Raw genomic sequence first — 18,734 nt, forward strand, 5'->3', positions numbered from 1 at the left:
TTTATGAAAAAATGGAGTATGTGTTTGAATTGCCACATAAGTAAAAAAATTATAACATTGAAAATCTTCTGAAATCTCATGTAGTGCTTGGTGAACTTCTGAATCTGTGTTAAGATCTGTTAAAATTCTTAGTAAGTGAGGAGAGAAATTATGGATGGATGGACATCAGAAAGTTGGCAAACCTTTTTTCAGTTGGCATTCCAAGAACAGTAGAGGGACACCCTGCATTTGCATCAAGCAGGCATAATCAATTCTACTTAGTTTAACACAGTCCACGTCTACTGCGAAAGCCACTTCTGGTTGCTTTTATTTTGAATGATGACCAAGAATGAATGTTTCAATATAACCAGTTAAAACCATGCACAGAATATGCTAATTTTGAAAGGAGGAAAGAAAATTGTCGGAAAAAAAACAAGCAAACTATTGGTTGAAGATATCTTTGTAGAAAACAAGCAAAATCTGAAGGCATGTAAATCTCTTTTTGCATTAGACATCATGTGATAAATCATGCTGCTGTAATTGGGTAAAAGGCTTAGGAGGGGTCAGCTTCTTACCAGTTAACTAGGATTTGGGTACTTCTGATTGCTGTCTACTTTTCCTGTTTGGTAGGAACTAAGTTTGGGGAAAACAGGAAAACACATCCTGCTCTATCTTTATAAGCTTTGCTTTTCTGAAGTCCTGGGCAGGGGATGGATGTGTACTGGAATAGGATAAGGCAGGGACAAGAGTGGATTAAGAATCAGTAATAACAACATCCCAATTCTTTTAAACTTTCAAGGAAATTCACTTCTTTATTCTGTATATGGGGTAAGCCCCTATGCTTATAAAAAGGTACTAGAGAAATTACATCAAATTCTTTTTGAATATGGTTTTCAGAATGTAGATTATCCTGGCAATTTTGCATACAAGCATGACACTTTTTTAAAAGTGCTGATATCAGCAAAATTCAAAATCGCTCTATACAATTCTTTTGGTTTGGTTCAGGCTTGTAGGTTGCATTGCAGGCTGTTCTTGGGATTAAGCTTTACATGCAAGTGTTCTGGCATCAGAGGTGATGTAGATTTGTTAAATGTAAACTGAAAAGTGGTAGACTCAACAGCATAGGCAGTGTTGAAGCACACAGTGATTAATTTTCTTTTCTAAAACAGGGTTCCCATTTTAAAGGTTTGGACAATGCTGAATTAAAGAATTCAACCACGTGATTTGCTGAGAGGGGCCAACCTTCCTTTGAGGTGTTAGCTGAATCAAGATTATCTGGTAGGTCTTAGACAACATTTGGTTTCGGTGGAAGGACAGACAGGCTTTAAGTCAACAAGACACACTATGTACATGTCAGACTCTAAGCTGTTAACCCCAGGCTGTGTTTCAAAGCCCAGCCCCGTCAGTCACTAGGCATTTGGTCACCGGAGTTTGGCATTTCACACAACCATTTAGGCTGTATCAGCTGCACTTCCATAAAGCCTGCAGCTCATTCTCTATAGCATGCAGTCTCATTCCAATTTGGGTACCATCATGCACTGGGTTCATGACTTGCTGCCCAGCTGCTTTTTAGTGTTCAAGAGCAGGAGAGTAGCTGTGGAACTAGCCACAGCGGGGATGTGCGTGGGATGGAATGATGGCGTGAAATGCTTTCTAGAAAGTTTCCTATAACTGAAATCCCACAAGGCAACTTCTCCCCTTTGTGTCCCCCTGAACCCTTGCATACTTCTCAGGAGTTTCCTGCATTGGCCATCAGAAAGCCAAAAGAGTTGCAGTCTCAGATTACAGGAGAAAAAACAACTGCTGTACTTTTTAAGTGTTGATATGCGTGGTTTTTCCTGATGTGAGATACTAACTTCATCTGGGAATTGCTGAGGTCTGTGGAAGGAAAAAGTAACATAAGATCCTTTTATGCTGTATGAGAGGACAACTGCTGAGACAATAATTTTGGGATAACTACTTGGGATAAAAAGCCAAGAACTTTTACACTCAGTTCAGTGTGGTTTGTATTAATACACAACCACTATAAAACAAAGCATTTTAATAAGTTACATTTTTTAATTTTGGACTTTGCTCTTAAAGTTTATATTGTTAATATAAACCCTAATAAAAATGGTGCTTTATATGGTATTGTTGGATTTCATTTAGCGAAGCTATTTTACTAACATCAAACTGAATTATGGGTATTTTTTATTTTTCTATTTCAAATCATAATGGTCTGAGACTTGAAATTTGGGATTGTCATAATATGCTTTTAAGGTGCAGAAACAGGCATGCATTTTTTTAAGATCCCTTCAACAAGACTAGTTATTTTTAATGTAGCAATACACCATTTTGTTTGTTTTCTAATTCTGGTATTTACAAGCTATAACTGAAACTACCCTCAATATGTCAATACAATAATCTGTGTAGATTTGAGAAACTTTGCAGGCTCTGTTCCATCCTCCTGTAAGAGGAATATCATGTTAGCAATGCAGAGCAAAGTAATCATATTTAACCAATTCTTTCCTAACACCTCCTACAATCAGTGGAAAGACTCCTGCTTATTTTCATAGACTTGTAGTCCGAAGTTCCTGGGAAGTTACAGTCCTTGATATTTCTTTGCAGGTTTAGTTTGGGGTAAAAAATATAGAAGAGTGGAACTCTCTATTACTTGATCTGCCCCTTTGCGCATACTTGGGACATTACTAAATGTATGTCCTCATTTCCATTTAGGTTAGGAAACAGCTGGCTCGACTTTACTGTCAGCATCAAAAATCCACTGAAGCTCAAGACATGCAATTTTATAAGGTTGTTTACTTGGTTTTAGATTCTTCCAGTTTACTATTTTTTTGAGTGGCTCTCCAGGTTCATATTCCAGCCTAGCTGCATATTTAACATTCAGATCCTACTGCTTGTGCTCAGGAGAAAACATATCTTTAAACTATTGCATCTGGATGAAGCAGAGGTTTCAGAACCACTGATTTTCTCCTGCCTTTTATTGGTGCTTCTGTATCAGAGTGCTGCTGAGTAATGTAGGACTCTGGGTTTTACTCTCTCCCTTTACAGAAAAGGACTGCCAGTGAACTCATGCAATTTGGACTGGGAAAATAATTTAAGGAAAAAAAAAAAAAAAGGAAAAGGTTTATATCTGATTCATTTCCTTCCTATGCAGTTGTGAGCAGCCATACCACCAGACATGATTTAAGAGGCCTCTAAAGTCTGTTGTAGCACATATCTTGCAGACTTCAGAAGTAGAAAAGAAAGTCCTAGCTTTCATTTCAGAGAAGTTCATTTTGGTTCATGCTGAACTGAATTCGGATGAACTGAAGCATGCCTTTGAAAGCAACATAGTCTCTTGTATGCTGTATGGCAAATAGCCACAAAAATTATTGCTATTCCAGGAAACAAAAACTGCCCTTCCACTGGTTTTTCAGAACAATGACCAGACACACAAAAAAATGGTAGCAGTTAGAGTAGCTGCTGGGTTATAGGATGGGTGGGGTTTGAAAGAAGGTCCCTTTGCCAAGATTCAAGAGAAATTTCCCTTAATTCTAATGGCTTTCAGCTTACAGCTGGAAATACTCTCTTTCTGCAGAGAATGCAAAAGAAAGTGATGGGAGAAGTAAACTGGGTTTGAGGAGGTCTGAATTTTTCCTTAGTATGAGTTCACAGGAAGAAGTAGATCTGGCCTGGGGCTCAGTTATCTGTGCACTGCAATGTTTTGTCAGTTTCTGTGAATTCATTTGGTTTGTTTTTGTACAGTAGTTCACAGAGAAAGAAAACACCACTCTACGCTAATTGCACTTCCTCTGACACCAGCAATGAGAAAAAAATTTCCAACATTTCCCTGATATCAGATCAGGTCTTGCCTGAATGAAAGAAGAGTAGTGGATTTATATATATATATATATATTTTGTTCTATCTTTTACTTTAGCTATATCACTGTTAGATTCAGAGGAACTATTTCTTATTTATTCCAAGGACTATTTACAACTTTTTGCCTAAGGAATTACAGTGTGACAAAACCGTATCTTCCATCACACAGCGTAAATGTGAACAGGAATCAGTCCCACATCTGATGTACTAGCAAAATAAAAAATCACATCAGAATCAGAATGACATCACATCAGTTTCTGTACATAATACTAAAATGTGCATTTTTATATCAAAAGCATTGTATAGTCTCTGAAGACTTCACAGTTTCAGACAACGTAATAGTATACAAGACATCAGCTTAAAAACAATTGTTTGATTTCCTTGCAAAATCTCCCAGTATTGTATCAATTAAATTGCCTTCCTTTTAATTATCTCAACAATTTGCTTATCGATTTTCTGATTCTTTTAATTCCATTAGATTTAATTTAAGTGAAAAGACTAGCTGAAAATAATTGTCCCTTATTAAAAATATATTCATTCAACAAAAAACTTAAACAGAAGAACAGCTTCAGTGAGACCTAAATTCTTAACAGTTACACTTAAAAATAAACGTAGACTTGTGTTGTTTTTTGTTGTTGTTGTTGTTGTTTTTTTCAGAGCAGGTATGGACACAAGTACATATTAAAGTACCTTCCCAGATCATTTTCTTAAATATGTGCACAAATCCTGTTTATCTCACTGACATGAAAGCATATAGCTTTATGTCTATGCTTAAGCAACTAATCAGGATACTTCTCTGAATTAGGGCTGAAGTAGACAAAAGAATGTTTTGACTTCATCAGCAAAAAAAAGTCAGTGAAATAAAAAGGAGTTCTACAGCAATTTTATCTTAGCTGATAATGTAGCCTACTGTGTGTTACAAAAGAGAGAGTTATAAAAAGTAACACTGGAGGGTGAATTTGATCTGTAGTAAAAACTTTGGCCTAGGGCACATTTTATTTTACAGAGAGACGCATAGGAAGGGGTCAGGAACTTCCAGGATGAACATCCTATATAACTGCATCCCCCTCCCATTCCTTTTTTTTAAAAAAAAAAAGAAAAGAAATCCTTTTTGTTTAAAAGTCTATGTGGTTTTTAATCTTCAGTAAATGACATAGAGATGGATAGATTCTTACTGACTTCGGTTATTACTGGGTCAATATCATGAGTCAGTAGTATAATTCTCATCATTTTTATATCTAGGAGAATCCTTATGGGACTGCTACTAGTCTTGGGGTATTTATGTCAATAGAATAGAATTTTCCTAAGAAAATAATATTGCAAAGATCAGTCACCAAGATTTGCAGAGTTCTTGTTTTCTTGAAACACTGCTGTTAAAAATATTACAAATGTGCATATATGTGTGTGTGTGTGTGTGTATCATGTACATATAGCTTTTCAGGTTCCTTTTTTGAGTCAGAGTTTCTGAACATCTTGGATGGATATAGGACATCTCAAGGAATAGCAGGATTCCATGTTTCAAGTTTTGTTCAAATGATGCTCACAGGAAACATGAATTAAAATACACTTCTTAAATGTTCATAAAGCTAGTCTCTTATAATGACTTTTCTCAAAGTTCTGATGGTACCTGTTCTGTACAAGTTTCTACTGCAAAGGAGTAGGATAAGAACAATAGCTTCAGAATGAAACAGTCACATTCAGAAAAATAACAGCATGGCACCTTTGCCTAATAAAATTGTGTCCTGTAAATATTCAGAGAGCAAAATCTTGATTCAGCAGCACGTATCTTGGAGAAAGACTTTTATGGTTTGATATGCCAAAACCCAAGAGTTTAAGAGGTTAGAGTAATAACAAATAGTATTTGGTACTACTGGGAATACTTTTATGTGTGTAAACAATGCAGTTCTCCAGCCTGCAGTTGGGACCAATCTGTACAACACAGAGAAATTTCTGCGCAGATGAATCTGATAGTTACAAAGGCAGAATCCCAAACTCAGGACTCAGTAACTAACTCTATTCTGCCAGTTCCAGAGGCAGACCCTTGTGAGTTCTCCACTCATGCTCCACCATCCACTATAGAAAAGCTTGTACCGTAGAAATACTAATATATGTGTTGATATGTTTTAAAGCACTTCTGTTCATCTGTAGATCCCCCTGACAACTATAAAGCGAGTGTAGCATAGGCGTTCCAGGTAACATGTCATATCTATACTGCTCTCCTTGAACAAGGATCATGGCTTTAAAACGGTGTGTTTCTGTTCCATGTTATACAGTCTGACTAGAAATTTCCTTTCTAAGTAAACACTCCAGAGCACATTTTATTACACTCCTTTTAAAACTTTTCAAATTTAAATGACAACAACAAAAAAAAACATTTATTGCTCTAATACATAATAGCAAGTTGATATTTTTTATAAAGTATTTTAAAAACCCCAAGAACTAAAATACTGTTTGATGATTACAGAGACTTAGTATGTGATTATACAGTGTTTTAATCTATGTTCATTTTATACACAAAATAAAGTTCAGGAAACAGTAAGCAGCAAACTCTGCTATTTATATGTGTATTAGCTACAATTAACAGCCTGATCCAGAAGATGCTGAGCACACTCAACACATTGACTCCAGCAAGTGTTAGAAGATGGTCAGCAGCTACTAGGATGGGGCCCAAAGGATGCACTGGAAGGAGTATGTGATAGCAGTGACAGCATTTTTATGGATAATTTTCTTATGGAATCACTAAGAAAATATATTTTTAATAGTCATTGATAAGCACCAGCTCACAACACGGCATGTGGCTGCATCACTTGCACATTATGTTTCCTGGCACACTGCATATACAATACGTCTAGAATTCTCAGCACAGATAGAACTGAGAGGGTTGTTATGTAGCACTTACAAACCACCACAAGGAAAATGTATTTTTAGTAGCATTTTGAACAGTAAAATTGCAATATTACTTTAGTGACTATGTTCCCTATCCAAAGGAAAAGTAAAAAGTACTCAGTGACATACTTCCTGAAATTTTAATACTGGCTTTCAGGTGTTAACAATCTAAAGTGCTTTCATGTTTCATACATTTTTTTAAAATCTTCAATTTATACAAAAAAAAAAAAAAGAATATTTATAAATTTATTCTATACACTTGTGAATGTCGTAGACAATTTAGTCTATTCCTGTTTCCTCACCCAAAAAATTGGCATTGCCATCTCCCAAATCTCTCTTTTGAAACCAAGTCAGTGAGCTTGTTCCTTGAATATAAGCATCCAGAAAATAGCAAATTCCAGGGATATCACTGGGAAAATTTGGAGGAAGTTCTTCTCTTGAGCGAGGTGTGAACACAAAACCTGGATATTCCTTTAACAACCTATAACAAAAATGAATCATCTTGGTTAAAAATGAATTAGTCACAAATTGTTACTACATGCATAGACATTCAATAATTCTTTGTGTATTCTTTATAAAGCAGGGCAGAATTTAATTTTATATTTAAATGTTATTTACTGAAAATATTAAAAAAACTGTTTGGTAACGTTGATAACCTGTTAATTCATGCACCACTGCAAACAGGAACATTGCCTCTTTTTTTTTTTTTTTTTTTTTTTTTTTTTTTTTTTTTTTGTCCTGTCAGTGCTTTGAATGTAGGTGATATATTTGTTGTATTTGCAAAAATGGTCTAGTACTGAGAGCTAGCTCACCTTAGCATGAGACTGGTAGCATAATTAGTTACAGCTAATGAAATACTGAAAAGCTTATTAACTAAACTATTCAGATCCTCTTACTATTTCTAAGAATTTTGCTTTTTCACACATAGGTCCACTAAACATAGTAGTCTTTTATATCTGAAATACAGATCACTACTTTTTAGAGATAAATATTGTAAACTGGTTCCTCATGTTCTAGACAAATGCTTTTACATATAGGAGCTGTGCAAGGTGCCATAATGTTATCAATATGTGTTTATAATTCATGTACAAATCAGAAAGTAAAAACATTGAACACAAAATATGTTAACACATCATTCATGCAGGCGAAAGAAAAAACATACCATGAGAATAATAACAATAGTTTATCCTTTAACTAAATTGCCTGTTTTCTAGGCATCCAAACAATTATTTATTTTTTTCAACAGTGTACTCATTTCAGATATTCTCTTGAAATGAATACACAGCCATGCAGAGTATGCCTCAGAATATAAACAAATCTTGTGTGGAAAAACTGTCTAATGATTTAAGAGAAGGCTATAGCTAGTATGATTCAAAATGTTATGCCATATGCACATGGAAGAAATCACTGTTGGCCACCACTGTTCTTCTAACATACACTATAGCTCTTTAGAGTACGTGATCCAAAAGCAGGTTACATGCTGTGTACTCAGATGCCTCTAACACATGTATCAAAATCACCTATAAAAGATAATCTATAGTTTGGCACCCTGTAAGTCACATAGCAGGTGCTGCAGGGGATGTCAGAGTATCACATGCCAAATTCTCTAACACTGGCTGCAGGACCTTGCCACAAGATCAGATGTGCAGCAGTGGGTACAAGCTGAGTAGGAATAGCTGACTGTCCAGGCTGCAGTGAAGGCAGTAGTGCTTCCTTAAAAGGAAAAAAAGATTTTATATCCATATTTCTGGTTATTTTACCCATCCAGCAATATTACTTCCTATTACTGAATTCACTCTGTGTAGTTCACTTTTTAAAATTTTTGGCCGCTCTGGAAGAAACAATAATGTGTATCAATTTAAGTGGCATAAAATTCAGACCTGGACCTGGAGTGAGTAACGGTCTGAACTGTTACTACCACCAAATTCAAACTTATAAAACACTATTACTTGGCCACAAACATATTTGTAAGGTAATTTTAAAATACAACTAAACAGATAATACGAAGTATTACAAACAGTAATACAAAGAGAGGTTGGGAGTATGAAGGGTACAAAGGAAAGATGCTGTATTTTCCATGGCAGAGCTTGCTAACTGCATGACAACAAATACCCTAAAAATGTCTGATTTGAATGGATAATAAATAGTACAGGCTAGATTACATACTAAGGTTCAAACTTAGCTGGGATTAAGACAGGTATAAACTAAACACTGGCTTGGTTGATTCATTGCAATCTATTCATTCAACTACCCTAATCAAAAGAGAATGGAGATGCATAAGGTGATGCTTAACAATTGTTCAGCTAAGTGGTTATTTTCAAGGGCACCTGCATAAACTTGGCATCCAGTTTACACTGAAAGATACATAGCTCAAGGAGGAGACAACTATTTGAGAGAAGTAAAAATTCAAGAGATTTTTCTTTAGCTTCAGGGCAAGAAGCAAAATTGGCCCTGATCCTCCATTTATTTTAAATGTAACAACTGAAAAATAAATATCAGCTGTTCTGTTTCACCCTTTTTCTTGCTGCTGGTTGCATTCGGAATAAAAATAACCACGGTGCGATCATGAGCAGTCAGATAAAAAGGAAAAAAAAAAAAGAAAATAAACAGCAGCACTTCAGAGGGAAAAAAAAAAAAGATCAGCAAGATAATGAATAAATTTCACATTAACTACTTCAGGTGGACATTTTACAGATGTACATTGTAAGGCACTGTACCTGTAAGTTGTTGGGCTGACATTTATTTTTCTAGGTACACTGCAAGATTCAAACTTGTTGGCAAGAGTTACATTATTTCCAAAGAGACAATAACGAGGCATTTTAACCCCCACAACTCCAGCAAAGACAGATCCAGAATGAAGGCCAATACGCATCTTCAAATAAAAAGATAGAAAACAGCATTAAATAAAATTAATGAAATGGTTAAAGTCAGTTTTATACATTTTTCCTTTTAAATAAATAGATTATGAGCTGGTAATACAAATTCAGTTGGTAAAGCCTCCTTAAGATGTCTGTATTCTGTTCATTACTGCCTGTGCTAGCCCAAGTTTACCTCAATGTATAAACATCATCAGGAGACGCTACGACACTTGAATATTTTCCTGGGAGGGACTGCATGGCACAGTGTTAGACTGGTGACAGTTACTGAATCACACTTACTTTTCTGTTATGGTCGGAAGATAAGACTTAGGGAACAGTGAAGAAAATATGTATATGCTGTAGTTTCAGTTGAATTGTATTTACAATGTACCACTTAGAGTAAATCCCAATCTCAGAGTACATAATTCGGCTAATTAATGAAATTATACAGCAGTGGAAACATTTTGATACCTCTTCTTTACAACTTGTACTCAGATTTTTGAGTTTTGCTTAGCTGGTACTGATTTCTATGTTCCTTTTTTTTTTTTTTAAGTGTATTTTATGGTCATTATACATATGTAGACATGTTTTCTTCAGCATAGCACTCTAACACAGCAATGGCTGATGTTGGGAAACTTGCATATCTACTATGTGTGCTATTCTTTATATACCCACCGAATACCATATCATTTATGAAGAAGTTACAATTTCTAGTTTTGAGTGAGAAAGCAAAAAATCTGGCAACAAAAGCAAAATCCACCCCCACAGCAAAGATGGCTCATATATGTACATTGACACAGAAGTCTGATTTAAAATAAGCAGTTTGCAGTCACGTCTTTTCTTTGACAATTCATATAGAAAATGACAGTATACCATGACATACTTGTTGCTTTGCAAAACAGTCATGAAGCATTTCATTAAAATAGATGCATGCTTTCATTAGAAATAGAAAGATTCTGTTTTCTTCTAAGAAGCTTCTCGAATTTTTATACATTTTTTCTCTCTATTTTAAAATTACTTTTTGAATGTAACAACATTGCTCATTCAAAACCATAGAAGTAGCAATTGTGTGGAAATTATAAACGTGATAATATTGACAAGATGTTTCTATATTTTTAACCCTAGTTTAATTTGATATTGTGAAATACAAAAAGAATGGTATTTATAACACTGCTGTTATATAAATGTATGATAAATGTGGAACATGTTATCCTCTTAATAATCACTTTCTTGCTTTTGGAATACAAACATTCCTTAATCTATAATCAAAGAAGTTTGAAGTTTTCTAAAGTAATAAATGAACAGACAAATGTTAAAAATGAGCAAATGAAAGACATAATGAATTGAGACACCAGTATTAAAAATAATAGACCACATTCCAGGACGTTTGAACTTAATGGAGAAGGCCCACATCATTTGTCATGTGCACTGATCTTTCTCCTTTTTTTCTTTTTTTTTTTTTTTTCCCAGTGAGAGGTGAACCTATGTGGAAAGTTCAGTACATGCTTATGTCCTCATTGAAAGGAGGCCATAAATGTAACTACCACTGAATCGGACAGTTGTCTTGCCATTCTTATGGTATTGGTTCAGTATCTGACTGTAAAACACAAACAGCAACAGAATCCATTAAAGATATGTGGATTGCTGCATTTAGAACATGTATTTGATTATTCATGTTTATACCTGTTGCCTCAAAAGACTTTGATGTTCTCATTGGTTCTAATTCTGAGGGATTCGTCTCCTAATTAGAAAATGATAACAGAATATTTCACGCCACTTACAAATCTATTGCTACTGAGACAAAACCAGCAGCTTATCAGTGTGCACCTATTGATTTCACTGCATTTAAGCTTTTGGGGTTAATTTTCAGATTTCCGTTTCATCTTTAACTCTCCACAAAACTCTCATTCATAGAACTAAAACGATCAGTTTCTCCAGCCATGCACCCTTGATCCCACACCTTGTTTGAGTTAATGTGAAATTTCCTTGACACAAAAACCCTGAAACCAACTAGACAACCAAAAATTTCCATTTTTACCATATAAAATACAATAAAATATATGACCTTGATAGGCTCTCCATGGGGAGACACCACCTCATCTGACAGCTCCATCATCTTCAGGGCCATCAATGCTATTTGAACAGCATGGGTTTCACTTTCTTTGTGTAAACCTCCAGCAACACAGTAGGCATCTCCAATAGTCTCAACCTGAAACAGGTATATTTGTTCCTTAGTGTTATACTGCTTGACATATAAAAGAATAGCCTGTGGTTTCAGCAGGAATTTTACCTAACAGTTTGACTGAGATTTATTTGTCCTGCTAAATGGTTCTGGGCAAATCCTGCAGTGTCATTCAAAAGGAAAAAAAATATACAACTTGTATTTATTGCTAGGCACAATGCTAGAATACCTTTCCTTACTCAGCTGTTGTCAGGCACTTGTAGCTACATTACAGACCTATTTACCCCAGATTCACAGCACTGTAGCTGAAATTAATTTTTAAAATGACCGCTTAGGTTTTGATGGGTTTCTCACTTGGCTGCATGCATGGCTGATGCTGTTGATATACTTTTCATTGTTTTGTGATTGATTTTAAATCTTTCATAAAATGAAGGTGTAGGACAAAATATTTTTTGGACTTCCATTATCCTCTGTCCCATTTACTAATAATTTCCTTTCCTGCCACAGAACCCCACAGAAGAACAATAAATTGTGTACCTTATAGACATCTAGCTCTCCACATTGGTAATCAAAGCGAGTATAAAGCTCATTAAGCATGGTGATAACCTGCATAGGTGAGCACTGAGAACAGATGGCAGTGAATCCAACAATGTCAGAGAAAAGCATTGTGACATTATTAAATTTCTTGGCTTGCACAACTTGTCCCTGCCACAGCTGCTGAGCAACCTCTCCAGGAAAAATAGAAAACAGAAGATCTACGGTCTTCTTCTTTTCCTCTTCAAGTGCTTGATGGGCCTGCTCAAGGGTTGCTTTTAGCTTTCCTAACCTCTTTTTCAGTCCATCCTGAGCTCTGGCTTGTTCTCCAATCAGAACAACATCTCTCAGTGCATTGTGAATAGGAATATCTGAGAGGTATAATCCACGTCCTGTAAAATCTTCTAGCCTATCCACACATGGGGATCCCAAGAATAGGATGGCACTGGATTCAAGAATATAGATCATTTGGCCTTTAAGATCCATTACCTGAAACAGTTAAAGAAACAAGGATTCATGCACAACTTGCATGGCAAGTGCTTAGAAACAAGACATACATTTTGCTGAACCACAGGCGAATCAGAGTGGCCCACAGTCCTCACATTTTCATTCAGTTGCTAAAGAGAAAACATGGAATACAAAATCATAGAGCTAAATCATAAGTTCAGCTTATTTTACTTAAGCCTTCTGGTGCAAAAGTTAAACCACAGCTTAAGGCCAAACCGCTAATTATGTTTGGGTATTAGTAAGTATCAATTTTATCTTAGGGAGAAAAGAAAATCAAAAGAAGAACTTTGTGCATTTTTATCTACTGGTTAAGATGTTATTGATTACAGTGGTCAATGAATTTCTGCTAACAATTGGTTAGCAAAACCATGTTTGGTTCATGCACTTCATTCTCTGTAAGATAAAGCGAGAACAACTGTTTCAGTTTTATTAGAGGATGTTCAGTACTCACTGCAATTTAAAATTAAAAAGCAAAAATGCCAGAAATATCCCACTTTAATGACCTGAAAAAGCACAGTATTTTGTGTGAAGTGCTGTTTTTATGTCTCTTCCATATTCAGTTGTGTAATGTGCAAGGTGCTGCAGAGCTCTCCCTAACATTGCTTTGAATCACCATTTTTTTTGAAAAAAAAAAAAAAAAAAGGATATTTCATGGTAGTGACTGCATCAGTTCAGATATCTGAATATCAAAGATACAAAATCCTGAAGAAAGCAAAGGCTCAATGAGCACAGGAAATGTCTATTCCTTTCCCCAAATCCTAGAATTGTTGTTTCTAGGTGACTCAATTGCACTTAGGTTAAGCTTCCCCTGCCACTGTCTCTGTATTGGTGATGCTCTTATTCTCAGCAGCAGGACATGCCGCTGATTTTATCTCAATTCACCGAGTTTATCTCCATATTTCAAATTACTCATTTTTTAATAAAATCATGTCAACAGTCAGATTTTACTCTTGTAAAAAAAGTTTTAATGGAGAATTTTGACTGAATATTGGTTTCAGAATCTGAATTACATTACAGTGCCCTCACCATAGATCATTATTATTTATGTGTATTAGATGTTGAAAGGTAGACAATGAAAAATACAACATAATTTTGTTTGGTGGCTATTTTAACTGTCTTGCATCTCCCAAAAGAAGAAAACAAATTCCTCACTGAAGCCATTGTATTAAAAAGTCTCTTACCATGGATGATTTCATATCAGTATTATCCCATCTTCTCACTCGTACAGTAAACTGCATATTTAGCATTGTCATTATTCCACTAAAAGTGCAGCTTATTTTAGGGGTAAGAATTTCAAAATACTCTTCAAAATTAGGCTTAGCTTGAAATTCTCTCCTGGTCAAAAGTCTTCTTATCCCATTTCCAACTTGTAGAACAGACATGTCCTTGTCAAACATAAAATGAAACGGAAAAATCTTACAGAACACAGAGGCAGGAATCACAAGTGAAGACTGTGGTTTACATGGAGATAAAGAAGGTTTTGCACTTTTGACTTGTATAGAGTAAAGCAAATAAGGCTGATTAACAAACTCAGTGCAGTCATTATGGAAACAAGGAGGCATGAGCATGATTTCCACCTCAGTTTCATACAAAATATGAGCTGCTGCTTTAATAATGCCAGATAAAATAAGACTTGTGACTTTCTTGGGAAAGAAGTAATACACATTTAAGAAGTCCTGATCTTTCTCCAGGCATAATATGGAGGCTTCTTCAAGTCTGTCCTTTTTTCCTGCTTCTTGGTTGTGGCCACTTTGCTTCAGCAGAGTAGTGAAACTGTTCAAGAAGTCCTTCAGGGTTCCTCCAATAACTCCTAGTATGTGTTCATCCTCTTCATAGCATATTTTGAATAGCTCTTCACCAAGAGATTCCCGTAGAGACTCCACAGGCACACCTGCATGCAATCACATTTTAGTCAGAACTGCATTCATCATGCTGAATCTCAGGCTGATCTCCACTTTTTTCATCCTAGATCAAATCAAATTAGCAATTTCCTTCCTTGACCCATCACAGACAACTGAGGACTTTCTCTCTTAGGTCCTGTTGTGACCATTTAAAGTTGTACTGCCTGGTGCCTGGAAAACATGGAGACAATAGGCTGTAGTTTGGAATGATCCAAGATTCAGTGCTGTGCGGTAGGGGGTGTAGACAGAATGAATGCACATTTTGGCACAGGACTTAACCCAGTTCCCTTAGCTTGATATAAAGAACTAAAATAATTTTATAAAACAAAATAAGAGTCAAAATAAAATCGTCTCTGTGCACACATGCAGATATAAGTACTATGCTTGATCCAATAAATTAAATGACCTTAGGAATATTCCAGGGCACTGAGACCAACTGGCACAGAACGGCTCACATCTTTGTAGCAAATTCATTTTAATGGGATAGCTGCACGCAAACTGATTGTTGAGTATGTCCCAACTCCCCAACTGTTACTGGGAATCATTTGGAAAACCGTTATCTGTCACAGGCCAACCGTGTGCCAGGACCAGCTTAACAGCTTAAGTGTACAGAAGACCAAGTTTCAGTTTCTGGAAATGTTAATTTACTACTATAGATGTGGCCATAGAGTTCTCCTATTGCAAATTAAAGCAGTTCTCTTCCCACAGACTAGAATCCTCCAGAAGATGTAAAGGATCAAACATTTTTTCAGTATAACACTGTCATGTATTACTGAACATATCTTACAACTCCCTATATGTTGTTATCTTAGCAGTGTATGAATCTATGACATCTCAGACTTGAGAAACTCTTTAACTCAAATCTTGACTCGAGCTGTTAGTTGCACAGATGCAGTTTAGTATCTGTGATGTCAGCATCACCCAAGCCATGATGACGAGGAAATTATTTCTTAGTAGCAAGACTATTTTATATATTCATGCATTACTTTATAGTTACATCAGCTTTATATAATCTATGTATGTGCAATATAGATGTGTTATTAAACAAGCTTACATTACCTGCTGCATCAGCATGATCACTGATTATTTTTTCAAAATCTTCTCTATCCCCAGTTTTTCTGTAAAGATCATAAAAATATAAATAAAACCCCTGAAAAATCAAGATAAACACGGTAAAAATAATAGGCAACAGAAGTTATATCTAGCCTGTCTTTACTCAGTAAAGACCAAGTTTTGCTGATCAAATAGGCAGTTTTTCTTTCATTCAAAATAGGGTTTTGGTGGGATCTTAGATTATCCTGTGCATTTGAGATAAATTAAAGTTTTAGTGGTCTGAGCTCAGATTATGGATTGAGGCCAAATGTTGTAGGCTGTCATTGATTAAAATCTCTTACGTTGCAACAACCCTATTTTTAGTTTGGTTTATATTTTGTTACTTGAAGTTGTAACTATATTTCATATTCATGTATAATATAACTGGAATATACATTCAAGCATTTTACGTTCCATTAAATAGAAAAGATGTGAGAAGGTATTTCTGTTTTTATAGAATAATTCATTACTTTAGAATTACTTATTCATAGGTAGTAATCCAGGTTTCTGTGATACAGGATGGCAGCTCTCTGAGTTCTGTGAGGTCAAAAAATATCACCCTGAATGTCAGATGCAAAATGATGAGATGTAGCTTAGATGAACTTCTACATAAACAGTTAGCCATTGATAGAGATTTTCTGAATTTCCTTAATTGAAATATTTTAAATAAATATATATGCAAAAGCAGCAATACAGATGTTTAGATTTGCTTTAGATTTGTCTTAGTACACCATTCAGAATAGAATACTATTTTTTTGTTTCAAACTAATACTGCATGAAACAATACGTAATTATTCATTTCAGTTCGCATTTGCAATACACATCTGTTCAGCTATCTAGACTATGATCATTCACTGTATCAAAAGCCAACTTTTTTTTGTGTAATACTAATCACTTCCATTTAAAATTCTTTCCCCAGGGTCATAGAAATATCAGTGTTTTATTTACTATTAGAAGGCCATACGATTGTTGTGAAATAAGGCAACCATATTCACCTGTCCATCTATGTCTGAGTAGTCTCCAAGTTCCTCCAAAACACCTGCTTATTTTAAGCAATATTTCCCCGCACAAATGGCTTATTTTGCCCATCAAGCTAACTTACATTGCATGAAATGTCACACACCAATTTAACAAGGTAATAGAACACAGATTCCAGAATTCCTGACTCCCAGTCACCACCCTAGTTGTTAAGAATTCTCAGCAAAACATTTCTGGTGCACAATGCAGTTGCAAACCCATTACGCATACATACCTGGTTTCTTTTATTCTGTGTTTTGCTAGTGTTCTTTGAAGTGCAAGATTTAGCCTTTCAAACTGGGGAAGAAAAAAATCTACATTGATTAAAATATCATTGCTGAAAATTTAATCAGAAGAATAACATTTTTATAAGGAGAATTACTTTGCTGTCCTTGAACATCTTTTTTCAAGGTGGTATCATTAGAAAGACCATGCTATTTCTGTGTTTGGGGTTTAGTTTATGTTGATGTCTTCAGCTCCAGTACCACTGTAATTAAGCCCCCTTAGCTGATGTGTACCTGTAGTTGGGCATTTAAAATAGTGATGTACTTTACCTCCAAGTTGTCAGAGGATAATAAAGACAGTGCTACTGAGAAATAACTAACCCAACTTTCTATCATAACCCACCACCCCCAAAAGAGAATTACCCCTCAATTCAGAACTACTTTGTTAAATATAAAATTTATTCTCCTGACAAAAGAAAAAGAAAAAGAAAAACAAAACAAAACACTACCACATTCTGCATTATATCCCCAGCAAAAGATATTAAAAAGTGGTTCTTCTAAATATTAACTTTTCTTGGAATAGTAGATTTTTTTTTCAGGGCAATTTTCAAAAGTGTCAACATTGAAATTGCTAGAGGTAACAGTTTCAAAGCAGACATTAAAGATCAATATAACATTCTGTGTTTCAGATTACCTCCTTTTCTGTTTTCAAGACTATAACATTTCAAGATGATGTTATATGATATATATTTGTAGAAAAAGAAGGATTTTGGCTAGGTATTCTGCAAGCCCAAGTATCCCCCAGATGAAAATCTATTCACTGTAGATAACCTTTGTAAAGATTTTTCGTAATAAAGAACCTTTAGAGTACCATGAAGATTTACCTCATTTTCCATCAATCCTTTCCTTCCGTATCCTTTCTGTAGTTTCTAATTGAAGCAGATACAATACTTCCCAAATGCGTATTACAACTGCTTTGTGACCTGAGGAGCTGTCTTCTGTATGTAGTCTCCAATCATTTGAAACCCAATCTTCAACAGAGACAGGGTCATAGAATAGTACTGCACTGCCATGTTAGAATTTGTATGTTATGCTTGATTTGGTCTGGCTTTTCTTTGGTTTTCATTCCCTGGGGAAATTAGTTTTTCCACTGTATCTTTTACTTTGTTTGTTTGTTTGTTTTTTAAAAGGAAAGTTTTCACTCCAGAATAAAATATCCAATAAAAGAGTGGCAGTATCTTCTGGAGACTGTTTCCAAGCAAAAATCTAAATTGAACTTTGCCAGCCTTTTGTCATAGCTGAGGAACTAGCCTATCATATTTATATAATAGGCAGGTGCATACACATATACCACTCTTTAAAGAAAAGAAAAATTTCATTAAAAATCCCATCAACAACTATATTAAAAATAAAATTCGATGAAATAGAAGACTACAGCCAATCTGACTTAAAACAGCAATCATGACACTATATGAAGGGTACTTTGTCAGTTCATTTTTGCCTTGGAAGTCCTTTCCTCTACACATTTAAAGTAAAGATCAGTTTAAACAGATGAATTTCTTCTATGTAAGTGCAGCAGAAGAAAAAAGTCATCTATAAAAAATGGATAATGTAGAGTTTTAGCAAAAGAATAAGAGATGGATAAGTTGCAAAAATAGATGTGCAAATAGATTCAAAAAACTCCAGCACATTTAT

The 18,734-nt window shown here is 35.2% G+C and overlaps 1 protein-coding gene across 8 annotated transcripts in view; it reads right to left on the reverse strand.

Annotated features, from left to right (window-relative positions):
• Window positions 1-3,861: 3,861 nt before the first annotated feature.
• GUCY1A1 (guanylate cyclase 1 soluble subunit alpha 1) overlaps window positions 3,862-18,734 on the reverse strand; it is a 37,294-nt gene continuing 22,421 nt past the window's right edge. For 6 of the 8 annotated variants that reach the window (XM_083833190.1, XM_083833192.1, XM_083833196.1 and 3 more), the window contains 7 exons: window positions 17,051-17,112; window positions 15,766-15,824; window positions 13,987-14,696; window positions 12,302-12,787; window positions 11,648-11,791; window positions 9,442-9,596; window positions 3,862-7,205 (listed from right to left, as the gene is read on the reverse strand). In XM_083833190.1, the coding sequence (XP_083689316.1) occupies window positions 7,004-7,205; window positions 9,442-9,596; window positions 11,648-11,791; window positions 12,302-12,787; window positions 13,987-14,696; window positions 15,766-15,824; window positions 17,051-17,112 (1,818 nt within the window). In that variant the 3' untranslated portion in view covers window positions 3,862-7,003. Of the gene's footprint in view, window positions 7,206-9,441; window positions 9,597-11,647; window positions 11,792-12,301; window positions 12,788-13,986; window positions 14,697-15,765; window positions 15,857-17,050; window positions 17,113-17,923; window positions 18,544-18,734 lie in introns of those variants that run through there. The other 2 variants (XM_083833195.1, XM_083833197.1) reach the window with 2 other exon arrangements.

This window comes from Anser anser (assembly GCF_964211835.1).
Source record: "Anser anser genome assembly, chromosome: 4".
NCBI classification, from domain to species: Eukaryota; Metazoa; Chordata; class Aves; order Anseriformes; family Anatidae; genus Anser; species Anser anser.